At 45.1% G+C, this 26,858-nt stretch overlaps 1 protein-coding gene and 1 pseudogene across 1 annotated transcript; one reads left to right on the top strand and one right to left on the bottom strand.

Annotated features, from left to right (window-relative positions):
* Positions 1-371: 371 nt before the first annotated feature.
* LOC120641073 lies at positions 372-26,474 on the bottom strand (annotated as a pseudogene).
* Positions 15,550-22,677, top strand: LOC120641069. The gene is made up of 3 exons (XM_039917031.1): positions 15,550-16,400; positions 17,866-18,433; positions 22,235-22,677. Exons 1-3 carry the CDS (start codon positions 16,188-16,190, stop codon positions 22,423-22,425), a joined length of 972 nt encoding a protein of 323 aa, XP_039772965.1. The 5' UTR covers positions 15,550-16,187; the 3' UTR covers positions 22,426-22,677.
* Positions 26,475-26,858: the final 384 nt, after the last annotated feature.

The following is a 26,858-nucleotide window of genomic DNA, read 5'->3' as shown; positions in this document are numbered from 1 at the left end:
AAATACACGATTCAGAAGGTACAGTCAACACGATACACATAATAATTCAGAAATAGAACTGAACATTCAGTAAGAAACTGGAGTCATGTACACTTCCTTCTCTCGTGCTTTCTCAATTCTCATCCAGAGGATCATAAGAGAAGCCTCTCTATGGGATGTATGGCTGCGAAATTCCTCTACTTTAAACTAACGACTACAGCTAACATACGAGAAAAAAAAATGATGTAAAACAACTGCACAGCACAATTGTGGAGCAATCACAGCCACCGCGAACTGGAATTGTAAAAAGACTTATGGAGTTGTAAAAATGTTTGATCGCTGCCACAATTCCAGGACTAGACTGCCCACTCGTTACAGAAACAGAGAAGTTATCATTCTACTGTCGCAGGCAAAGTCGACCAAGTCACCTTCACTGAGATTAACGCAAAATCAGTCTTTATTCCGATCAACATTGTTGTTCCTTCAAGTCGAAAACTGGACGATGGTGAGCCTAATTTGAATTTCAAATCTATCAAAGAACCCCGCACTACAGCAACCACAGACCTCTTTAAGCCACATGACTCAGCAATGGAACCATCAAAGAGGCAGATTTCCTTACTCAACCCACTGGGTACACATGCAAGAGACAAATTGAAACTGCTTTGCACTTCCGAGATGAGGACCTCTACAGTCCCTTCAACTGCACTTACAAGACGTGATAGAGTTAGGTCGACCGCACCATGCAAAATCACCAACGATGCGAATTGTAAATGGACAATTCCATTTGCCTGCAGGGCCTATAATTGATGCACCATCGATGAGCTGTAGGTCATCCTTTTCTTGTTCGGCTGTCTTGATCCTCATGCATATTCGATTAGAGCACTGTCCATCATCTCTATCCCTCGCTTAAGGCCAGCCAAATTGATGAGAGAACCCTACAAAATTATAATATTCAATAGCTGTTCATATTAAAGTAAGAAATATCGGCGTTTTGTGGCCCAAATATGACACAACACAAGTGAGCAGTAGCTCTCTGGTCCGGATTCAAAATACACTAGAGAGAGAAAGCTCGCTAGAGAGAGAAAGTCTGGCGATCGCCGCCGACGAGCGTGGAGAAGTTCCCAATTCTAGGAGAGTGAGTCCGCCATCCCTCGGGCTTCTGCCGGGTGTCCCCCTCGGCCCAAATGGGGCCTAATCGTGGGAACCCGCCGCACCAGGCGGACGGAGCGGCCGCTGGAGGCCTGCAGCCCCGACGCCGATACGGCGACGCCTCGCCGCGGTTCAACCATCGTTTGACTGTGGCTCCGGGTGCGCTCGAGCTACCAGGATTTGGGGGAGGAAGCTCTGATCGAAGGGGATAACGACTTGGAATTCCCGTCGTTGAAGAGCGCAGTGGTTCTAGGAAACAAGGCAACGCACATTGCGATCGATTTGCCACAGCACTCCCTACTAGGGAAGGAGGAATTGGAGCGTAGAGTTAAGCATCTCCCCCTTCCACCCATGATTGCAATTGATCCCCAAATGATTCAGGTGAAGGATACTCCTCTCTGCTTCATGTGGCCCTCAGGATCAACCACGAAGAGATAATCAACAGATCCTTGAAGCGATCAAGATGCCGACGGAGCTCCAGCACAGATCAGTCACCGGAGCTGAGGAAGATGAAGCCCAACTAGATGTAATAAATCCCAGACAGGCCGAGACTGCAGAGTTGGGCCGGCCCAAGTTTGGAGCCCAAAGTCAAGACCTCTTTAACCACTCCTACACACCGCCGTCGTCGTCATCCATCACCCCCAAATCCAACCACAAAGGCAGATGGGAATGGGTGGATGCGGCTAGGGTTTGGGACGCGGCGGCAGAGCGTTTCCCGACGCGACCAAGTGAAGAGAAGCGATTTGGCGCTAGAGCAAAGCTGTTGCGTCGAGTTGTGCCGAAGACCACAGATTCAAGGACGTTTGTAGAGGTGCTCGCTCAACACAAGATGGATAGGCGATTCCAGGATGGTCGAGGAGCCCGTGACGCTAGAGACGGCGGCAGAGATAGCAGGTCAGAGAGAGAGAGTAGAGATATTGGCCGAGTCAGTGGGGGAGAGAGGAATTTCTGAGATGCGAGAGACTGGTATCCAGCGCAGGGGGGAGCGAATAACTCCACCCGCTTCAATAGCCAAGCTGATTCAGGGAGGGAGGAAAGGAACTTTGCCGGGGTGAAGTGTAACACCCCATGTTTCATTAGCTAAACCAGGGTCATTAGCACCAAATCTTGTACCTTAACCAAGAAACATCGAAACAAATGCATGAGTATGTATGCGTGTATAGGTGTATTTGTGCATAGGTCAGGAACCTCAAATAACTTTCAAACCAAAGCAAGTAGGCTTATGAAAATGAATAGACATGTTCACCGTGAAAAGATTTGTAATTGTCCAGTTGAACTCTAGGGGTACAAAGGATAAAAATCACATGAAATGATAAGTTGTTTGAATTATAGTTTCCGGAAATTTAAAATAACTTTTAAACCTTTGCTCGGTTAAACATTTTCCTAAAATAAAAGTTGTAGATTTTTAAATTCTCTACAACTTTCGTATTCAGAGTTTTTCATGTTTCAAAAGGAATTTATGAGAAAATTTGAATTTGAATCAACCCTTTAATTCTCTCTCTCTTCTCTCTCTCCCTCCCCTGTTTTCTGCTGAGCCGAGGTCGCCGTCCGGGGTCAAGGCCGCCGGCCACGCGTCGTGCCCTCACCGCGCCCCGTCCCTGGTTCCTCCCGAAGCTTCCCGGTCTCTCCACGCGTCGCCGTCCGTTTGCGCGCACGCCGAGGTTCGACGCCGAGCTGCCACGACGAAGCCGTGCTGAGCCGCCCGACCGCCCTCGCTTCTTCTCGCGCCCTTGACTCGCCTAGACCATTCCCGCGAGCTTCACGACGTCCTCACCCGTCCCTCCTTCCTTCCTGAGCGTGAGCGCCACGTCCCGCGAGCCCCTGTTGCCGGGAACGGCCGCCGCCGCCGCCCCCTAGGCTCCCGCGGAGCCCCCTCCTCCACCCTCCCTCGCGCCCAAAGAACCCCACAGCTAGCTCCCTCACGCTCTCTGGTGCTCCCCGACCCGCTCGCCGCCGCCCCGGGCCACCGGACCGCCGCCGCCGCCGCCAACCGCCGCCGCCGCCGCCCCTGTTCCGCGGAGGCGCCGCAACCGGCCGTCCCACGCTCAACCGAGGCCACCCCAAGGTTGCTCTCGTTCTGCTCTTGCTCCTCCCCCTAGCTCCCCTCGCCGCCGTTGACCCCAGGCGCCGGAATCCGGCCGCCCGCCGCTCCCCTGCTTCAAACACCGGCCAGGGGCCTCTTCGCGAGAAGAAAACTTCTTCCAGGGGCCTTTGCGCAAATAGAAATCCTTTTTCCTTTTCCTTTTCCTTTTCCAAACCAGCAAACTTGTAAATTCGATATAAATTAGCAGAAATTTCAGAAAAATGCAAATCTAAATGTTTTGGAATCCTTGCAACATGATCTACAACTTTCATTACATGCACATATTTATTTTCTGTATATATTTTAATCTAGGAAAAATATTAGATTATATAGGCTATATTTATTCTAGGAGTTATACTTAGTATTTTTGGGTGTTTTTTGGCTAATAGTTACCTCATACCATTGTTATCTTTGTGTAAAAATTTGAGCACCATTTAACACTTTTAACTAGATGAAACCCTAATCTTGGCTAGATCTATTAGAATATTTTACTTCTTATTTCTGGATGTTCCGATATATATATGAGAATGAAACTTTTTCTGTGTACTCACAATACTAAATGAACACCACTGTATAAGTTTCATTATTTTTAGATTTGTGTAACTAGCCTTGTGAATTAATCCTTAAAAGTGGTGCTATATTGTGATAAATAGTTGTTGCATATGGAAAAATCTGAAAATTTTACCATGGCTTAGTCTTCATAAGATAAGTTATAATACAAAATTGGAGAGGCAAAAACACTTTGTAACTCTCTATATTAAATAGTCTTCTTATATGTGAGTTAATTTTGCCAATTTTATTACTCCTGTTTATTTTTCTAGAAAAATTCTGATAAATTTTAAGTGTGTTTAGGATCCTTTGTAGACTCCTCTGTAAAGATTTAAGACTCATAAACTATGTGTAACAATAGTTTTGGACAAAGGATGTTATCATTAGTTTTATTTAAGGAAACAACTTTTGTATGGTTTGGTCTATGATGAAAACCCCACGTTGACTTTATGAACTAACTAATATTGTTTTCTACTCTATAAACGATTGCCGAATGAAAGAAAAATGATAGTGTGTTATTTCTGATTTGAGTTTTGTTGGTTTACATCTCTATTGTGAAATAATTCATGAATTAGTATCATCACAACAACTCACCAATGTGCATCTCATATAGATACTACTACTCTCGCTGACAGAATGTACGAGCTGGTGCCCGAGTCCGAGAGTGAGCAGCGTGAAGCTCAAGTTAACCTAACTGAAGCTGCGCAAGACCCGAACTCGATTTCGGAAGAGCCCAGGTCCAGTTACGCCCAGGAAGGCAAGCCCCGGAGCATGTCCTACTATTTTAAATTTATGCAACTTATTATTGTTCCTATCTATTTGTGCATTTAAGTTTGCAGGAGTTGACTGGAACCTTAGTTGCATAATCTTAGGTACCGATGTTTGAACACTAATATGTGTAGGTCGCTAGTTGGCTATGCTAATGTTCGGTAGAAGTCGAGTGATTTCCTGTCACTCACGAGAATTATAGGAGTTGGATGTTTACTACCTGTTGCAACCATAAGGCCTACGGGCGGGACTGTGGTATTTGGGGTGTCCCGTCTATTTAGTGAAATTTGATAAGGCCGCAGTGTGTGGCAGTGGTAGTTAAGCGTTTGAACGTACTAAACACATGCCGAGAATATGGTAATCGGTAAGCTTAAGTACCTGATTGGCCCGGCAAGTGGACTTTTCCCTCACCTTCTTTGAACGTCGTTTCTCATGGGCGCACATGCGGGTGCAGAGTCGTCGTACTCTGTAGTCGAGGACGGTGACCCTGATCCACAACCCGGAAAGAAAGGGGAAATGTTGCACGTGTGACTCTGGGAGTAACCACGTGACGTGTGTTTAGGTCTGTCTTGCAAGGTTAACAAATTCGATTCGAATCGTCCGCCTCTCACGGATAATGGGACTGCTTAACTCTTTTGCCACATAGAGTAAGAAGTGAAAGATGAGGATGATGAACATGGTTGATTGGATAATAAAAGATAATTGTTTTCACCATGCATCCTATCGGATAGATGCTCACCTAGAATGGGTAATCGAACTAGAACCTGAAAACTATAACCTGCAATTAAGGATCTACTCTTTACTGCTTTTCGGCAAAACAAACCCCTCAAGCCAAAAGCCTTGCATGTCTAGATAAAGGGCTAAGTATACCCTTAGTCGGGTAAGCCTTGCTGAGTATTAAAATACTCAGCCTTGCTTGTGGCTCATTTTTGTTTCAGGAGATACTTTTGAGGACATGATTGCCAGTTTGACCTGGCCTTGCACTCTCCTGCCTGGTTGGTCCGTGGAGTGGGATCCGTCCCCGGCCAATGATGACAAGAACGAGTGATGTCATGAATCGGGCTTCTTCGTGACACCCATATCGTCGATAGTTCTTGTGTTTACTTCTGCTAAAATAAAGAACTCTGGTGAACCTCTTTTATGTTGGCCTTGCAAAGTACTTTGTTAATTTTCGAACTCGGTTTGTAATTCTACTTTTATGTTAAAATCTCTGTGTTGTAATATTTGGTGTAGTGTTGTTTTCTCTGGACTCGCCTTCGTGTGAGTTATGCTGCTTTGTTCGATCCAGGTTTAAGTGGTTTTATCAGGAATTTACCCGACAGACCTCCGATGTGCTCCGTCTGCTGTGCGTGTTAAACCTAATTGCCTTTGCGACGAGGGTTAGCGCACTTAAGCCGGTTTATGTCGGGCGGTTCTGCCACAGCTGGTATCAGAGCCGAACAAAGCATGCACCGGAGAATGTGACGCGTTTTTGAAGGATTTTATTAAAATTTTGACCATAACAATTGCGTTTGCAAAATACGTTGGTTCGTTAAGGATAGTGTCTAGTTCGTAAAGCCCTAGGGGAATTACAGGAAGTTACTAGGTGGCTATCTAACTTATGTCATTATATACCTGACTTCCAGCACTTTACTTTCCGTCATACCTTATTTTTGTGCACAATCAACCCTTAAATTTTGTAACGACGCACCTACGCTTAGGTAAGAAGGTAAGAATCCTCAGTCAGCTGAGTGAGTCTGACCTTCCCGTCGGTGATGTGAGCCGAACGTTGCCCACAAGCAATGGCTTACTTGAGGTGCTGCCAATATACCAACTATCAGTTGACTATATTGGGAGTAAAGTATACTCAGTCAGCTGAGGGAGACTGACCTTCCTGTCGGTGATGCGAACCGAACGCTGTGCTCAAGCAGTGGCCTACTTGAGCTGCTGCCAATATATCGACCATCAGTCGATTATATTGGGAGTAAAGGAACTCGTGAATACGCTATCTCGGTGGCGTATGTTAACGTTGGCCATACGGCAGAAAATTGTATGGCTGCCGTTTCTATAGTGAACGGTAATGTATGTGTGAATATGTGGGCAACTGCATATGCGTTACCCATGTGGCGTAGGACACATGGGGGCCGTTCGTGAGTGCTGGCACGAAGGGTCCAGTCGTGAATATTCATATATATATACATGCTATGCATCTTTTGCAGGTACACTAACCGCGATTACGTTAAGTTAAGAACGGTTAGAAATCGGCTAGACATATATAGGGAGAGACGTAATTTTGTGCTATGCTACCGGCGCTAACTCCGTAAGTCCAAAGCTATTTGGCAGTTGTTTGTTTTGTGAGGACGAATAGGTCGTGCATGCATCATGATCTTAATCTGGAAATCAATAAAAGTACATGTGGTAATAGGGAAATACTGAGGTTTGCACCTGAGCACATGTTATTTTTCACGATTAAGGTCGATCTAGACTCTGTTGTGTCTGCCGTGTCGGGATATAGGAAGTTACTGAACTCAGCAAAGAACTTTATTTGCCTAAGTGCTTGAGTAGAATACAAAGGTGTAGAATGTTAAAATACCCCTCTCCTGTCAAGAGTTGTTCTTGAAACGAACAACCTTTTGTCCATGTTGTTATATAATTCATGCAAGTTTCATTTATCTGCACTTACTCTTTTGTACTTTGGGGCATGGTATATCACTTTCTCACAAAAGAGTTTTTGCATGTTACAGATGGTGGGATCTACGCGTGGCAATCCGGAGGGTTTCGTGAACGCGAGTGGTAGCGGATCGCAGCAGCCGCCACCCCACCACCAGGCATTGCGGAAGTCCTGGCCGCCCAGACTGAGTTGCTTCGCCAACTTGTCCAAGGGCAGCAGCGAGGTGGACACCACGCCCATCAACCTCAAGCTGCTGGTTATCAGGATTTCTTTGCAACCCAGCCTCCTCTATTCCACAAGACAGAAGAACCACTGGATGCGGATGCTTGGATTCGCACAATCGAGTCCAAGTTTGCACTACTTCCGGTGCCATGTTCGGAGGAAAATAAGACTCTCTTTGCCGCACAACAGCTTCGCGGTTCTGCTCGTCTTTGGTGGGACAACTACCATGGCATGCTTCCGGCCGATCACGTGGTTACTTGGAACGAATTCAAAAATGCATTTAGGGACCACCATATTCCAGAGGGTCTTATGGAAAGGAAACTGAATGAGTTCCTGGCTCTCACTCAAGGGACTCGTACGGTTATTCAATATGCCCAAGCTTTTAATGGTCTCTGTCAGTACGCGAGTTATCATGCTGACACAGATGTTAAGAAGCGTGACCGCTTTCGCAGAGGACTCAATACCAAGCTCAGGGAACATCTGAATCCCATTAGGGTCGACACATATAATGAGCTGGTTAATCTGGCAATTACACAAGAAGATTGCATTGTGGCTCATCGTGCGGAGAAGAAGCGGAAGGCTCCACCTGGACCCTCGAGTGCTCAGTCATCGAGGTATCGTTTCGTGCAGAATGTTTCTCCTACAATTCCTCAGAAGGCCCCTCCGCCAGGGCGTTGGGTTGTTAGGCCGCCACAGCAACAGGGTGTGATGCGACCCCCTGTTCCTCAGCTAACTGGCCCCAGACCATTTGTCCCACCACCAGCCCGTCCAGGCGATAAAAATCATTGCTTCAACTGTGGGAGTTCATCTCATTTTTCCCGAGAGTGTCCGCAGGCTACAAAACCAGGGTCAAGGTTCTATTCAGAACAACCAGAACAAGGGAAGAAGGCAGACTGTTCAGGTCAGGCAAGGGCGAGTCAACTTCACCACTCTTGCAGAACTTTCTGAGGGAGCACCAGTGATGACGGGTACCTTTTCTATCCACAACAAGCCTGCAGTTATACTATTTGATTCCGGTGCATCCCATAGTTTCATTAATGCAAAATTTGGTGCAAAAGTGGGTTTGGATTTCTGTCACACAAAAGGGTCTTATATGATATCAACACCGGGTGGAAAATTTGCTTCCAATCAGGTTATAAGAAACGTACCCCTTAAGCTGGGTAGTAAACTTATCAGAACTGAACTGATCCTTTTGGCACTGGAAGGCATGGATGTCATTTTGGGGATGGATTGGATGACGCGACATGGAGTAGTCTTAGATATTCCTTCCCGAGTTGTGGAAATCAATTCCTCTACTCATGGAGCCACTACTCTTTATTTGCCTTCCCAAGAGTGCACCAATTCTTGCGCATATGCCATAAGCGAATCCAGATTAGAAGAAATCCCAGTGGTATGCGAGTTTGCCGATGTTTTTCCGGATGACTTGCCAGGAATGCCACCGGATAGGGACATCGAGTTTATTATTGAGTTGCAGCCAGGCACTGCACCTATCTCAAAGAGGTCCTATAGAATGCCACCTAAGGAATTGGCCGAATTAAAAATTCAACTTCAAGAACTCCTTGACAAAGGTTTTATTCGCCCTAGTGCATCACCTTGGGGTTGTCCGGCCTTATTTGTGAAGAAAAAGGATGATAGTTTGAGATTGTGTGTGGACTACCGGCCTCTCAATGCGGTGACAATCAAAAATAAATATCCCCTTCCCCGCATTGATGTTTTATTTGATCAATTGGCTGGAGCTAGGGTGTTTTCCAAGTTGGATCTTCGCTCTGGATATCATCAGATCAAAATCCGACCCTGTGATATTCCTAAAACCGCCTTCTCTACAAGATATGGACTATATGAATATTTGGTTATGTCCTTTGGCCTCACAAACGCACCTGCATATTTTATGTATCTCATGAATTCGGTGTTCATGCCGGAGCTTGACAAGTTTGTCGTGGTTTTCATTGACGACATCCTTGTTTATTCCAATAATGAGGAGGACCATGCCAAACACTTGCGCATCGTTCTTCAACGTCTTAGAGGTCATCAGTTATATGCTAAGTTTTCCAAATGTGAATTTTGGTTAGACAGGGTGAAATTTTTGGGTCATACTATATCCAGTGAAGGCATAGCCGTTGATCCTAGTAAAGTGCAAGAAGTGATGGACTGGAAACCTCCTACTTTTGTTCATCAAATTCGCAGTTTTCTTGGTCTAGCTGGATATTATCGTCGATTCATTCCGGACTTCTCAAAAATTGCTAAGCCTATGACCGAGCTGTTGAAGAAAGGAATAAAATTTGTCTGGGATGAAAGATGTGAGAAAGCTTTCCATACTCTAAGGGAGTTGCTGACTAAGGCCCCCAGTCTTAGCTCAACCTGATAATGCCAAGCCCTTTGACGTGTATTGTGACACGTCGGGTACGGGCCTTGGTTGTGTGCTCATGCAAGACAATAGAGTCATTGCCTATGCTTCACGATCTCTTCGGCCGCATGAGCAGAACTATCCTACTCATGATCTCGAGTTAGCAGCCGTCATTCATGCTCTAAAGATTTGGAGACACTATCTTATGGGCACTCATTGCAATATCTACACCGACCATAAGAGTCTCAAATATATCTTCACCCAAGCCGATCTAAATATGAGACAAAGAAGATGGTTGGAATTAATCAAAGACTATGATCTTGAGGTGCACTACCATCCGGGCAAGGCCAATGTAGTCGCGGATGCATTAAGCCGTAAAACTCATTGTAATTGCCTAGCGGTGGAATCTTATGATCAGACACTGTGTTCTGAAATGAGAAGACTCAATTTGGAAATGATTCCCCAAGGCACTTTAAACCATATTTCTATTGAACCAACCCTCCACGATCAAATTATCATGGCGCAACTACATGATGAAGGTATTAAAATCATCAAGCAGAAGCTCTCCCAAGGGGAAGAAAAGTATAAATGTTTCCGCCAAGACCACAATGGAATTCTATGATTCGAAAGCCGCATAGTCGTTCCAAAGAATCATGATCTCTGAAAGCAAATCCTCGATGAGGCACACCTTTCCAAGTTCTCCATTCATCCAGGCAGTAACAAAATGTATCAAGATCTTAAACAAAACTTCTGGTGGACTAGGATGAAAAGGGAAATTGCTAAATATGTTTCTGAATGTGATACCTATCGGAGAGTAAAAGCCAGCCACTTGAAGGTAGCCGGCCCTCTTCAACCTTTGTCTATCCCATCATGGAAATGGGAAGACATAAGTATGGATTTCATTGTTGGATTACCAAACACGTCCCAGAAGCACGACTCTATTTGAGTTATCGTGGATAGGCTCACAAAGACGGCACATTTTATTCCAGTGCACACTACCTACACTGCCAAGAAAAATGCCGAGATTTATCTCGATCGCATTGTTTGCCTACACGGCGTACCTAAAACGATCATTTCTGATCGTGGTACTCAATTCACAGCACGCTTTTGGGAACAATTGCAAGCTTCTATTGGTACCAAACTGATTCGAAGCTCAGCTTATCATCCTCAAACCGATGGACAAACAGAGAGAATAAACCAAATCCTAGAAGACATGTTGAGGGCTTGTGTCATTCACTTTGACAAGAGTTGGGATAAGTGCTTATCACTAGCAGAATTCTCGTACAACAATAGTTATCAAGAGAGTTTGAAAATGGCACCATTTGAGGCCTTGTATGGTCGAAGGTGTCGTACTCCTTTGAGCTGGTCGCAAGTCGGAGAACGAGTTGTATTTGGACCTGATCTTGTAACCGAGGCAGAGGAAAAATTGAGGGTAATCCAAGCAAATCTTAAAGCGGCACAATCCAGGCAAAAGAGCTATTTCGACAAAAGAAGAGATCCCTTGCAATTCGAAGTTGGAGATCATGTATACCTTCGGGTTTCCCCAACCAGGGGTGTACAAAGATTTGGAGTGAAAGGAAAACTAGCTCCCCGGTATGTAGGCCCCTATGAAATCATCGAAACTTGTGGACCCGTGGCCTATAGAGTGAGACTTCCTCCACAACTATCCGCCATACACGACATCTTCCATGTTTCTCAGCTTAAGAAATGTGTCCGAGTTCCTACGGAGATTGTCGAACAAGAGGATATACGGGTAGAACCGGACCTTTCCTATGTGGAATATCCTATCAAAGTCCTTGATCAGAAAGAAAGGGTAACAAGAAGAAAAGTAGTTAAAATGTACAAAATCCAGTGGAGTCATCACACTGAAGAAGAAGCCACTTGGGAAACTGAAACCTATCTGAATGAACATTACCGTGGTTTTCTAGCTTCTCTCCAAGGTACACACACCTTCCACACTTAGTCTAATTACTCGAATCTCGGGTCGAGATTCTTTTTAAGGGGGGTAGGCTGTAACACCCCAGGTGTTTCATTAGCTAAACCAGGGTCATTAGCACCAAATCTTGTACCTTAACCAAGAAACATCGAAACAAATGCATGAGTATGTATGCGTGTATAGGTGTATTTGTGCATAGGTCAGGAACCTCAAATAACTTTGAAACCAAAGCAAGTAGGCTTATGAAAATGAATAGACATGTTCACCGTGAAAAGATTTGTAATTGTCCAGTTGAACTCTAGGGGTACAAAGGATAAAAATCACATGAAATGATAAGTTGTTTGAATTATAGTTACCAGAAATTTAAAATAACTTTTAAACCTTTGCTCGGTTAAACATTTTCCTAAAATAAAAGTTGTAGATTTTTAAATTCTCTACAACTTTCGTATTCAGAGTTTTTCATGTTTCAAAAGGAATTTATGAGAAAAATTTGAATTTGAATCAACCCTTTAATTCTCTCTCTCTTCTCTCTCTCCCTCCCCTATTTTCTGCTGAGCCGAGGTCGCCGTCCGGGGTCAAGGCCGCAGGCCACGCGCCGTGCCCTCACCGCGCCCCGTCCCTGGTTCCTCCCGAAGCTTCCCGGTCTCTCCACGCGTCGCCGTCCGTTTGCGCGCACACCGAGGTTCGACGCCGAGCTGCCACGACGAAGCCGTGCTGAGCCGCCCGACCGCCCTCGCTTCTTCTCGCGCCCTTGACTCGCCTAGACCATTCCCGCGAGCTTCACGACGTCCTCACTCGTCCCTCCTTCATTCCTGAGCGCGAGCGCCACGTCCCGCGAGCCCCTGTTGCCGGGAACGGCCGCCGCCGCCACCATGGCCGCCCCCGCCCCCTAGGCTCCCGCGGAGCCCCCTCCTCCACCCTCCTCGCGCCCAAAGAACCCCACATCTAGCTCCCTCATGCTCCGCTGGTGCTCCCCGACCCGCTCGCCGCCACCCCGGGCAACCGGACCGCTGCCGCCGCCACCAACCGCCGCCGCCGCCACCGCCCCTGTTCCGCGGAGGCGCCGCCACCGGCCATCCCACGCTCAACCGAGGCCACCCCAAGGTTGCTCTCGCTCTCCTCTTGCTCCTCCCCCTAGCTCCCCTCGCCGCCATTGACCCCAGGCGCCGGAATCCGGCTGCCCGCCGCTCCCCTGCTTCAAACGCCGGCCAGGGGCCTCTTCGCGAGAAGAAAACTTCTTCCAGGGGCCTTTGCGCAAATAGAAATCCTTTTTCCTTTTCCTTTTCCTTTTCCAAACTAGCAAACTTGTAAATTCGATATAAATTCGTAGAAATTTCAGAAAAATGCAAATCCAAATGTTTTGGAATCCTTGCAACATGATCTACAACTTTCATTACATGCACATATTTATTTTCTGTATATATTTTAATCTTGGAAAAAGATTAGATTATATTGTCTATATTTATTCTAGGAGTTCTACTTAGTATTTTTGGGTGGTTTTTGGCTAATAGTTACCTCATACCATGTTTATCTTTGTGTAAAAATTTGAGCACCAGTTAACACTTTAACTAGATGAAACCCTAATGTTGGCTAGATCTATTAGAATATTTAACTTCTTATTTCTGGATGTTCTGATATATATATATATGAGAATGAAACTTTTTCTGTGTACTCACAATACTAAATTAACACCACTGTATAAGTTTCATTATTTTTAGATTTGTGTAACTAGCTTTGTGAATTAATCCTTAAAAGTGGTGCTATATTGTGATAAATAGTTGTTGCATATGGAAAAATCTGAAAATTTTACCATGGCTTAGTCTTCATAAGATAAGTTAGAATACAAAATTGGAGAGGCAAAAACACTTTGTAACTCTCTATATTAAATAGTCTTGTTATATGTGAGTTAATTTTGCCAATTTTATTACTCCTGTTTATTTTTCTAGAAAAATTCTGATAAATTTTAAGTGTCTTTAGGATCCTTTGTAGACTCCTCTGTAAAGATTTAAGACTCATAAACTATGTGTAACAATAGTTTTGGACAAAGGATGTTATCATTAGTTTTATTTAAGGAAACAACTTTTGTATGGTTTGGTCTATGATGAAAACCCCACGTTGACTTTATGAACTAACTAATATTGTTTTCTACTCTATAAACGATTGCCGAATGAAAGAAAAATGATAGTGTGTTATTTCTGATTTGAGTTTTGTTGGTTTACATCTCTATTGTGAAATAATTCATGAATTAGTATCATCACAACAACTCACCAATGTGCATCTCATATAGATACTACTACTCTCGCTGACAGAATGTACGAGCTGGTGCCCGAGTCCGAGAGTGAGCAGCGTGAAGCTCAAGTTAACCTAACTGAAGCTGCGCAAGACCCGAACTCGATTTCGGAAGAGCCCAGGTCCAGTTACGCCCAGGAAGGCAAGCCCCGGAGCATGTCCTACTATTTTAAATTTATGCAACTTATTATTGTTCCTATCTATTTGTGCATTTAAGTTTGCAGGAGTTGACTGGAACCTTAGTTGCATAATCTTAGGTACCGATGTTTGAACACTAATATGTGTAGGTCGCTAGTTGGCTATGCTAATGTTCGGTAGAAGTCGAGTGATTTTCTGTCACTCGCGAGAATTATAGGAGTTGGATGTTTACTACCTGTTGCAACCATAAGGCCTACGGGCGGGACTGTGGTATTTGGGGTGTCCTGTCTGTTTAGTGAAATTTGATAAGGCCGCAGTGTGTGGCAGTGGTAGTTAAGCGTTTGAACGTACTAAACACATGCCGAGAATATGGTAATCGGTAAGCTTAAGTACCTGATTGGCCCGGCAAGTGGACTTTTCCCTCACCTTCTTTGAACGTCGTTTCTCATGCGCGCACATGCGGGTGCAGAGTCGTCGTACTCTGTAGTCGAGGACGGTGACCCTGATCCACAACCCGGAAAGAAAGGGGAAATGTTGCACGTGTGACTCTGGGAGTAACCACGTGACGTGTGTTTAGGTCTGCCTTGCAAGGTTAACAAATTCGATTCGAATCGTCCGCCTCTCACGGATAATGGGACTGCTTAACTCTTTTGCCACATAGAGTAAGAAGTGAAAGATGAGGATGATGAACATGGTTGATTGGATAATAAAAGATAATTGGTTTCACCATGCATGCTATTGGATAGATGCTCACCTAGAATGGGTAATCGAACTAGAACCTGAAAACTATAACCTGCAATTAAGGATCTACTCTTTACTACTTTTCGGCAAAACAAACCCCTCAAGCCAAAAGCCATGCATGTCTAGATAAAGGGCTAAGTATACCCTTAGTCGGGTAAGCCTTGCTGAGTATTAAAATACTCAGCCTTGCTTGTGGCTCATTTTTGTTTCAGGAGATACTTTTGAGGACATGATTGCCAGTTTGACCTGGCCTTGCACTCTCCCGCCTGGTTGGTCCGTGGAGTGGGATCCGTTCCCGGCCAATGATGACAAGAACGAGTGATGTCATGAATCGGGCTTCTTCGTGACACCCATATCGTCGATAGTTCTTGTGTTTACTTCTGCTAAAATAAAGAACTTTGGTGAACCTCTTTTATGTTGGCTTTGCAAAGTACTTTGTTAATTTTCGAACTTGGTTTGTAATTCTACTTTTATGTTAAAATCTCTGTGTTGTAATATTTGGTGTAGTGTTGTTTTTTCTGGACTCGCCTTCGTGTGAGTTATACTGCTTTGTTCGATCCAGGTTTAAGTGGTTTTATCGGGAATTTACCCGACAGACCTCCGATGTGCTCCATCTGTGCGTGTTAAACCTAATTGCCTTTGCGACGAGGGTTAGCGCACTTAAGCCGGTTTATGTCGGGCGGTTCTGCCACATTAAGCGTCTAGGAGAGTAGGGGGAAAGTAGAGAAGTGAGGCAAATGACGGACATGGATCTGCGCCACAAGCTCAACAAAGAACACGAAGGTCGCCGCAGGATGCAGCCACAACAAACCTTCAGGCGCCCGGGCCAGGACCAAGCACAAGAGGGCAATTCTAACCCCAATTCAGGTATGTTGTGCTACAATTGCCATCAATCTGGCCACCACAGATCTCAGTGCCCAAACCCATCGTTTTGCTATGGTTGCAAACAGACTGGCCACATATCATCTAAATGCCCAATAGCCAAAGCAAACAAGGGATTGAAGCTCTGTGGTTTTGGAATGCCTGGTCAGTTGTTTTATAGCCTGAACATCACGGAGAAAAAAAGAGTTGAGTCAGTAGAGGTGGGGAAATAGTTAAGAGCCATAGTGACTGTCACTGAAGGCAGAGGGACAAGATTCAGAATTTCAAAGGAGTTGAACTATTTGGTGGGGTCTGAGGTTGACTGGCAAGTCAAAAGAATGTCCACAAACGAGTTCATGATCACTGTGCCGTCAGTCCAATCCTCACCCTGCTACAAAGAATGGGAACAATCAAATTCACATGCTTTGATATCTAGGCCACGGTACAGGAGACAGATAGGGACCCTGAGTCCTTTCATATGTTACAAACAATTTGGGTGAAAGCTGAAGGGATACCTAAGATTGCAAAAAAAGAAACACATGTCATGGAGCTTGCCTATTTGGTGGGGGATCCTGAAGAAGTGTTCTTGGACTCACTAGATTGGAAAGAGGTCTGGATTAAAGTGTCTTGCAAGGACCCGAAGAAAATTGCTGGCACATCAGAGGTGTACATCAACAAGCAAGGGCACAAAATGGAAAAAGTCTACATGACCCCCTGAACTATACTGTCAGTACACTTAACCCCCCGAACTCAAAAACCGGATGTTTAACCCCCTAAACTTTGGAAAACCGGACGAAACACCCCCTGAGCGGTTTTGGATGGTGGTTTTGCCACCGTGGAAGCCATGTCAGCGCCACCTAGATGCAAACGTGGCACGGGGCCCACACGTCAGTGCCCATCTCTACTTTCCCCTTCCTGCCTTGTCCTTCGATGGAGGAGGCGGCTCGCCGACGCAACCTCGGTCTCGGGCGGTGCGAGGCAGCGGGCCGGCCGGGAACGACGCGAGGCGGTGAGCCGGCCGGGGCCCCGTGCTGGAGGGAGGTGGCGCGTTGGGCAGCTCCAGCTGGGGCGGCGCGAGGCGGCGGGCCGGCCGGGGGCGGCGTGAGGCGGTGAGCTGGCCGGGGCTGGAGGGAGGCGGTGCGCCGGGCAGCTCCGATGGCGCCGGTGTGAGGCGGCGGGCCGGCCGAGGGCGGCGCGAGGCGGTAAGCTGGCTTGGGCTGGAGGGAGGCAGCGTGTCGGCGCAACCCCTCGTCCGCATCGCCACCCGCCTGGCCCTCCCTCCCGTGCTTCGATTACGCCGCGAGCGCATCGCCCTTCCTCTGCTCCTCGCCCCTCTGCTCCCTCGCACGCCGGCCGCCGGAGCTGGAGCTCGCGCGCGCGCCGGCCTCGGTGGCGAAGCATGGAGCTGACCCTCCTGGAGCTCAAGCTCGGCCGGCGCAGGGCCACGGCGCGGGCCGGCGGCCGAGCTCGGCACGGCTCGCCATGGACGCTCGCGCGGGGCGGCGGCCGAGCTCGCCGTGGACGCCCGCGCGGGGCGCCGCGCCCCTCTTTCTGAGGTCGACGGCAGTGGAGCTCGCCCCCCTCCTCCCTCGTTCTCCCTCTGCTCCCTCCGCCCGCGAGGCCCGCGCCCCTCCTGCTGCGCCGAGGCGACGCCGCCGGGGAGGTGGAGAAGGCACGCCAGGCCGGCGCGCGGGGTGGAGCACGCCCGCCGCGGCCCCTGCTTCGCGCCCCGCCGCGGCGAGGCCCTCCCCCGCCTATGGCCAAGCCGGCGTGGGCGGCGGCGGGAGTGAGCTTCTGCTCACTCGAGGAACGGGCGCGGCGGAGCTCGAGGAGCGGTGGCGGCGCAGGAAGCAGCGGCGTCGGAGGAGCGGCGTCCTGCGGCTAGGGGCACGGGAAAGGGCGACGAGAGCCACCGAGAGGGACGACAGACAGCAGATGAGATATGGGCACTGACGTGTGGGCCCCGCGCCACGTTTGCATCTAGGTGGCGCTGACATGGCTTCCACGGTGGCAAAACCACCATCCAAAACCGCTCAGGGGGTGTTTCGTCCGGTTTTCCAAAGTTTAGGGGGTTAAACATCCGGTTTTTGAGTTTGGGGTGTTAAGTGTACTGACAGTATAGTTCAGGGGGTCATGTAGACTTTTTCCGGCACAAAATCACCTGGACAGTTGCTGAAAAAGGCCCAACAAAAATGCAGAAACCAGCGGATGTGATCAGAAATAATGATGATGATGCAACGGACGAGGATGAGCCGGAATCCCAAGATAGTTATGGGCAACTTGACAGTGATTGGCTGAAATCCGGTACCCCCTCCCCTGGGGGGAAGAACGAATACTACAAAGAAAACAGAATCTACCAGCCAGACGAGAGTGGAAAGAAACACTACCAAGTTGTGCAAGTTATGTCGAGTGAGATGACAGTAGAGTTATTTGATACACCCAGTCCAGGGGGCTCAGGCAAAAAAGGAAGCCCCTACCTAGTTCACTCCGCTGATGACACAAAGCAAATGCAGGAGTCTGAAATTGGGCAGGACTTTATCATAGGGCTGGTGAGGCATGCACTAGATACAGATCAACGGGCTCCTCCAGAAGGTTCACAGATGAAGGGAGTTCAACACCAACCGACTAAAGCCTCTCGATGGAGTCAAAGGGCACCCAGGACAGGGACGCCGGTTGAAGCACTACTGGAGCGCAGGAAGAAGGATCAGAACCTCCAAAACACAGGTAAGATCACCGTTAACGAATACACTACTTTTCAAGATCATGATAATTGTGCTTTGAACTCTACTACTATAAATTGTGGCATTAATTTGGGCAAGAATAATAGTGAAGTTGATAGCAAAATCTCACTTCTAAAGGCCAAAGAGCTGGCCCAAGCAGCCATCAGTAAGGCAGCTGACCTTCTAAAACAGAAAACGAACGTTGAGGTCTCATCGACAAACAACAGTGGTGTGGAGGTAGATTTGGGTATGGAAGGGACTAATAGAATGTTGGTCCAAGATATTGAAGTAGAGTTGCCCCAAGATGCGAAGAGTTGTGAAAATAGAGTGGTCACCCCTTCATCGAGTAAGGGGGTCACCTCCAAAAATCAGATACATGAAAATCCTTTTTTAGAATATTAGAAGTCTGGGTGGAGCTGGTAGAAGGAAGCAATTAGTAGAGTTGTGCTAGCTACATGGTGTAGCTTTGATTTGTCTGCAGGAAACTATAAAAGACACTTTCACTTCAAGGGAACTGAACAGATTCAGTAGAGGTGAGTCTTATCACTGGTTTTGGGCTCCGTCCAAGGGACACTAGAGGGGCATGTTGATGGGAGCCCCCCATGCTGCAGCTACAATTTGTAATGAAGACAAGGGGGAGTTTTTCTAGAGTCTGACTATTAGGAATGCGGATGATGATTTCGAATGGGAACTTATCAATGTCTACGGGCCTGTACAAGATGACAAAAAGAGAGAATTTCTGCAGGAACTCTTTTTCAAGATTCACTCAGTCTCCCTACCCTGTGTGGTGGGTGGAGATTTCAACATGATGAGGAGAGTAGAGGATAAGTCAATAGGGCAGGTGAACAATAGATGGATAGAGGCTTTTAATGAATTCATTATGGACACAAACTTGCTGGAATTGCAAAGAAGTGGTGATAGGTACACCTGGTCCAACAAACAAGTGGTCCCAATTTTCAGCATTCTAGATAGAGTTTATGTGAACAATGCTTGGGAGGACAAATACCCATAGTACAGGTTTGCACCAGAGTTGGATCTGACCACAACCCTATTATTGTTGACACGGGAGGAAATGATAGAAGAACAACAACATATTTCAAATTTGATCCTACTTGGCTAACCCAGGAGGGTTTTAAAAGCTGGGTGACGGATAGGTGGCCGGTTAGACTCAAGTCAGGGAGCCTAGATCATTGGCACATTACCTCAGCTATCCTACGTAGAGCTATGAAAGGCTGGGGTGCTAATTTTGGCAGTAGCAGCAGGAAACACAAACAACAATTGCTCCTAGAGATTGCTGAAATCGACAAGGAAGCTAGCTCTAACGACCTACTCCCCATAAAATGGGAATATAGATATGGTCTAGAATGATAATTGCAAGAGATTTACACGGCCGAAGAGATATATTGGCAAAAACGAGGAGGGGAGAAATGGATATTACATGGTGATTCAAACACGGCTTTGTTCCACAAGTGTGCCAATGGCAAAAAGCGGAAGACTGCAATAAAATCGCTGGAAGAGGGAGGGAGAGTAATCAATGACCCCGAAGAGTTAAGACAACACATTGACTCTTACTACAAAAAGTTGTTTGGAAGAGAGCAAACGGAGGACATTCACTTAATGGAAGATGTGTGGCAAGAACACCAAAAGGTCTCTATTGAGGAAAATGAGGAGCTTATCAAACCTTTCACTTGGGAAGAGCTCGACCTTGCCATGAAAGAAACAAAGAATAATACCGCTCCAGGTCTGGATGGTTTATCAGTAGAGTTTTTAAAAAAATTCTGGCCCTTAATCAGACCACTGATCAAAGAGATGCTGGATGATCTGCACCAAGGTTCGTTTGATTTGAGGAGACTAAATTATAGGGTGATCATCCTGCTGCCGAAATTGAAACTGCCCAACAAACATCAAACAATTTAGACCGATTTGTTTGCTAAATGTAATTTATAAAATCATCACCAAAGTTCTGACCCTAAGGTTGTCCAAGATCGCTAGGAGAATTATTAGTGGTAATCAGACTGCTTTCATCCCGGGGAGAAACATCTTGGATGGGGTGGTCATCTTGCAGGAAGTCTTACATGAGTTGAGGATGAAAAACCAGCGAGGCGTTGTGCTCAAGTTGGATTTCAAAAAGGCTTATGATAGGGTGGAGTGGTCTTTCCTTGACGAGGTGTTGCGGAAAAAAGTGTTCTCTACCACCTGGATCGGCTGGGTGATGAAAACAGTCCAAGGTGGCAAGGTGACAATCGACATCAATGGAGAAAGAGGAGAGTTCTTTCAGAGTTATGGAGGTTTGCGGCAGGGCGATCTGCTCTCTCCTCTTCTGTTCAACTTGGTGGGTGATGCCCCATCAGCCATGCTACACCTAGCAGGTGCAAGAGGGGAGATCAAAGGTCTAGTTCTGCACATGACAGAAGGGGGGCTAACTCACTTACAATATGCTGACGATATCATAATATTTATGGAGTACAATGAGGAGACTTTTTTCTAACATGAAATTCATCCTGTTTTGCTTTGAAGCGATGTCAGGCATGAAAATAAACTATAACAAGAGCGAGGTCTTTGGCTTTGGTATAAACACTGAGTTACAAGAAGAGGTTGCTAGAGTCTTTGGCTGTATAGTGGGGCAGTTACCAATGATCTACCTAGGTCTGCCAGTGAATGACATTAAAATCTCCAAAGCCCAATTTATCTATGTGTCAGATAAAGCTAATAAAAGGCTGGCAACTTGGAAATGTGACACGCTGTCATCAGGGGGGTAAGCAACGCTCATTAACTCCTGTCTATCTAGCATACCAATGTACACAATGGGAGTATACCAACTGTATGAAGGCAATTACCAGGCTTTAGACAAGATCAGATCGAGGTTCTTTTGGCAGGGGACGAATAAGAAAAGAAATACCATATGGTAAAGTGGGAAGCATTAGCCAGACCAAAAGAATGGGGAGGCCTGGGTTTTTTTGGAAGTGAGAACAATGAACATTTGCTTGCTAGCTAAATGGCTGGAGAGACTAGAGTTAGAAGAGGGCAGTTTATGTGTCGAGTTGTTGAGGAAGAAATATTTAGGAAACAGAACCGTCTTTCAAATCAACAGAATGTTTGGATCTCAATTCTGGAGAGGGTTGCTATCTATCAGACATTGGTTTCAACAGGGCAGGACAATCAAAATTAGAAGTGGAGCTTAGACGAGTTTTTGGCAGGATACTTGGCTGGGTAACTGCCATCTGAAATTGGAATTTGACCAACTTTACAAATTCTGCCGGGACCCACATGCCTCGGTGGAACAAGTTATGGGTAGTGGTCATACACAGGTGGAGTTACGCAGGTCGCTGAACCAGCAGGAATTCCGGGAATGGGAACGTTTGGTAGAGCTGCTAACCATCCTTAGGAGAGGGAAGAGATGTAATGTGCTGGGCGATTGAGAAATCTGGCAAGTATTCTACAAGGTCATTGTACAAAGCTCTTACCTTTGGGGGTCTCGAGAATAATTTTCTTATGGGCATTTGGAAAACTAGGATTCCTTTGAAGATACAAATTTTCTTATGGATGGTGTACCACGATAGAATTCAGGCAGCGGTGCCGCCGAAAAAGAGAAATTGGGATGGGGCTGTTGAATGTAAACTGTGTGGAGAGATAGAGACATCTGATCACATCCTTTTCCAATGCCCTGTGGCGTTGTTCCTATGGGTGTTCCTAAAACAAACCTTTGGTTGGGCCGCATACCCACACTCCTTTGGGGGCCTGATGGAAACCCTCCTTCTAAATAACAAAGGCAGAGTTAGACATCTTTATCTTTTCTTGTGTGCAGGTGCTCTTTGGACGCTATGGAAAACAAGAAATGATCTCATCTTCAATGCCAAGATTGAGCTGGCACCGGTGGTGGTGATTCACAAAACCATCGCATTACTAACGCATTGGAAGATCCTTCTAAAGAAGAAAGACCAAGCCAAGATGGAGCTTATGATCGGAGAGATGTCAGCGAGTGCGCTGTCAATTTAGTTCGCATCTATTTCTACTTCGTTTTGGTTGTGCCGTCTAGGACTTGGCTGTCGTAGCTTTAGAGTAGAACTGGCTCGGTAGAGGTATCATCCATTTTGCACTTTATGCTACTCTGTTGCCCTGTGCCAGGGGGGCGTCCGAGTGCCCTCTCGTTCTTTTGTAAAACCGGTCTCCACGGTAATGTCGATCATTGTAAAGACGCGATACGCTTTCAATATAAAGTTGGGCGCCTTTGCCTTTGGTCGAAAAAAAGTAAGAAATATCTAAAGCTAAATGTTTACCTTATGATGTTTCACTTGTAACATCATTCTTGAAGGAATATTTACAACAGATAACCTCTTTATCATGTATCAAACAATATGGTTACAAAGTGCATGATGGTGATAGAGAAACCGAATCAGCCCCCATTATTCATTTGATTTGTTTGAAATCCCAAATATTTACATGAACCTATGTGAAATGAAAAGAGAAACGAAAATGATTTCATCGTGATGCCTAAAAACAAAAGAAATTCAATGCTATGAAATTCAATGCCGAATGTGATCATTAATGCTATGCATCTTCATATGCCTAAAAACAAAAGAAATTCAATGTTTGTAGTGTACTACGCAGGAACCAGGAGTCCAAAACTATTTGCGGTACCATTTTTTTAAAAATAAGTTATACTCCCTTGATTTCAAAATTTAAACCTGTTTACATAGTAAACCAGCCATGATTTCATATATATTGCTTTCCTGTCCATAATTGCAAGGTGTGTTTTGGAAGGAGAAAATCTTCAGAAATAGATTTTGACCTTCAATTTCTCTTACTTGTATTGCCAATTGCTAAATTGTCATCATAATCATCTTAAAAGTAATTCGAGAGTCGATAAATTGACGCAGCTCTGACATGAACAAATCTTATAAAGCCTGACTTTTCCAAATCAAAGTATGCCTTACATTGATGGGAAGAGGGAGTAGTGGCTTACAAATTCCAGGGTATTATATACTATTACTATTTTTGGACAGATTAAATCACATAGAAGCATTTTTTTTGCACATAAGACAAGATATTGCATGGGAATTATAACACAATGTATAACTAAGGGACAAAACCCTAAACTAACCTTATTTCTGGTAATTAAGGAAATCAAGATTGCAGACTGAGATTTATGTCTACTAAATAACTCAAGAGCACAATTAATACAATATTCACAATCTGTCCCAACTTTAACAATGTAAAAGAGATTAGTAGGTGTAGTATATCATTAAGATTATGTAATGATCCAATCTCATGTGTTCTGTGCATGCATGTGGTAAGTTTGGCCTTACAATACGAAATGAACAATGCAACTTAGCTCAAAGTTAGGAATAAGTCTATATTGAGGGTTCATCTAACAAATGCACTTAAGTATGGAATTGAGTATTCGGCTCCCAAAATATTCCATACCATCTAAATCTATCATCTAAATGATTCACATTGGATGTTTTTGGTGGTGGTTTTGTCCACATGGCAGAATGAAAGCATTCATCTAACAGCCATGTGGGTGAAAACTAACTGCTCAAAGGTGGTTTTATACTTGAGGGGTAAATTGGACAGACAATAATATATACTATGGGGTGTTAGATAGACTTATTCCTTGAAATAATTGCAGATAAGTATGGATGTGATCATGCGCACCTGCTCCACAATGATGGGTTCATCCCTGCTAAAATTGACAACATAATAGAGCAATGGATCCAAATCATCCCTAACTGCCATATACCCATACAACTTTACTAATCCACCATCCACAGGAATTTTAGCCAACTGTAATGAGAAAAATTGCAGCATGCGACAAGGAGTATGGTTGGTGCAAGTTCCATCGCGAATGATACAATATGTCGGATATGATAGCACCATTGCTTCCAACCGAGCTTCATAAACAGTATAGTCGAATTGTAAATTTGTTGGAAATCAATGCAGCAAAAAGTTAATTGATACTCAAAAAACTAAATAAATATCTTGTTTAAGTATTACATGGCCCTACTGGAAAATTTTCCGATCCTTTTTGGCTTTTCATCTACCAAGTAGAAACAATCACTACTAGAAAAATGCCCTTGGGTACCGGTTGAAAGTGCCCTTTGGTACCGGTTTCTTGAACCGGTACCCCGAAAGCGGTACCAAAGGCTCGAGCCTTTGGTACCGGGTAAAACAACTGGTACCTATGGCTAAAATATTCACGTAAAATATCATTTGGCTGGGATTTGAACCCGCGACCTCTAGCTTCGCGCGTTGCTACTTTACCATCTCACCTACGCAGCAGTTCTGATTGAGAAGGAGATATTTTTCTTTTGAAGTAACCCATGGAGAGCCTTAGGTACCGGTTGGTAACACTCCTAAGGTACCAACCGGTACCTAAGGCTCGTCTATAGGTACCGGTTGGTGGTACCACCCGGTACTAATATAAAAGTTACCACCTGGTACCTATGGAGAGCCTTAGGTACCGGTTGATAATACTAATCGGTACCTAAGGCTCATTCATAGATTCCATCCACCCTAAGGTACCGGTTCATCTATGTACTGGTACTTTTGGGTGGACCTAAGGTTTGTTTTCTAGTAGTGAATCTATGTTCTTTTTACTAGGATTTTGCTACCTCAAGAGTTCTCGGAAACATCCAAAGAAACCATTGCCTAGAAAAGCTTATCGGTTACTTCCAATCAAAGTATTGAGTTTTTGGGCCTAATGAGAATTAAAGGGGATATCTTCACAGATTATATGGGCTCTTTTGTCCCAAATCATACAATATGCTAGTCAGTAACTTTTAATATCACTGCAGATGATATTGGTCATTGATGCTAATCAATAACTTTTAGTATCACTGCAGAAGAGGAGGATACACAAATCCTAGTATCACATACAAGCATTCGCTAATCAGTACTTTTATTCCACTTAAGGGATTCCAGTGAATGAGATAAAGACTAATAGGCCTCCTATAAACCTCCGTTCGGTTGCGTGACAAAAATGCATGCAGGAGCAAACATCACGAGGTGCCAGGGAGAAACAAGTTGTCCAATCATGGAGTCAGGATACAGTGCTCCTATATATTGCAATGAACTGAACCATAACAAGGGATGCAAGTTCAGAAAAGCTGGAATTAATCCTACAAAGACAGAGAAAAGCTAGAAAGATGCTTGGACTAACAGGATGAGGAGGAACCAATAATAACTCGTAAACCGACTACCTCTATGCCAAACCAGGTATATAGTATGCAAACTGCCTGAGGACTTGTGCTATATATTGCTAGTGTGTTGCTGCCTGCAGACTTGAAAATAATCATGTACTATTGATGTATTGTGTCTTCAGTGCTGCACGTGTGAAGGCTTTAAAATTAAACCTAATGATAGCTAGAGCACGGTGACTGCCCATTAGATTATTGTTATTTGCACTTATATCTGCCAGTTTCCTGTGTATTTCTGTTGCTCAAATACACGCTGAAAGGCTTTGTCATGGTTATGGTGTTGAAGTTTTTTTTAAAAAAAGGTCATGTTGTTGCTGCAGGTTTTGATATGGAAGCAAATTTCAGGGAGAAAAAAAAGCAATACTTTATTCAACTTCACATGGGCATTTGGGCATTTATGCAATTACGTAGCATGGAATAAAGTGCTAGCAGTTCATGATACCAAAGCAGCAAAGCTCTATGTGCGACCTCAGTCTTCGCACCATCAAGTATCATAGCAAATTGCTACATGTGCAAACAGTAGTGCCAAATTGAAGGGCCTGCAAAAGTAAATTGCCAGTTTGGGTGGAAGTGCTACTATCGTCGAGGAAGGAGATGAAGGTTTTTGCACATGGCTCGCACTGTTGCATGGCTGCTTATGTACAATGATCTAGGATCACAATAAAACATGTACAGTTGTAGGATATGAAAAGAGATGCTATGTTTAAGTAAACAATTTAAAATAGGAAAAGAGATTTTTTTTCACTTACTCTCATTACGGTCCGCAATTCAATAATCTTCTTTCCACCATGTATCCATACTCGATATAGAACCATCACGATGTCTTCTTTTTGCAAGTATATTACGCACGGTATATCCTTCATCATCACAATCTTCTTTGTCACTGGCTACAATTTTCCCCATATGATCCTCCGTTGGGCTCCTTCCATCTTCCTCAGAGCCAGTGTGCTTCACAATTTGCGCCTGTGTATCATGTTTGACGTCGGCAGAGATGGGCAGCCGCCTGTTTGGTTTACCAGACTCATCGCCTTTTACTTGACTTTATGGTAGACATGCACCGAGGTCCGCGAGGATGTCTATCACCAAAGAGGATAAAAAGGTTAATCTCAGATATGCTTCCGCCAGTCAGAATTCAAAATGCAATGTCAAGTTATTCAAGCCTGAAATCGAATTCTTTGTTTTCACTCTATTATCTCTTTTTCCAGAGTCATGGTTATAACCAATTTTTTCCCC

Source organism: Panicum virgatum, chromosome 7K, assembly GCF_016808335.1.
Source record: "Panicum virgatum strain AP13 chromosome 7K, P.virgatum_v5, whole genome shotgun sequence".
NCBI lineage: Eukaryota > Viridiplantae > Streptophyta > Magnoliopsida > Poales > Poaceae > Panicum > Panicum virgatum.
The sequence above is the reverse complement of the archived record's forward strand: the minus strand, read 5'-3'. Positions and strand labels throughout refer to the sequence as shown.

Coding starts and splice junctions, on each gene's coding strand:
- LOC120641069 (XM_039917031.1), top strand. CDS start 16,188: ATGTTACAAACAATTTGGGTGAAAGCTGAAGGGATACCTAAGATTGCA. Junction 16,401..17,865: donor TCAACAAGCAAGGGCACAAA/ATGGAAAAAGTC, acceptor TTCCGGCACAAA/ATCACCTGGACAGTTGCTGA. Junction 18,434..22,234: donor TCAGAACCTCCAAAACACAG/GTAAGATCACCG, acceptor TCTTGTGTGCAG/GTGCTCTTTGGACGCTATGG.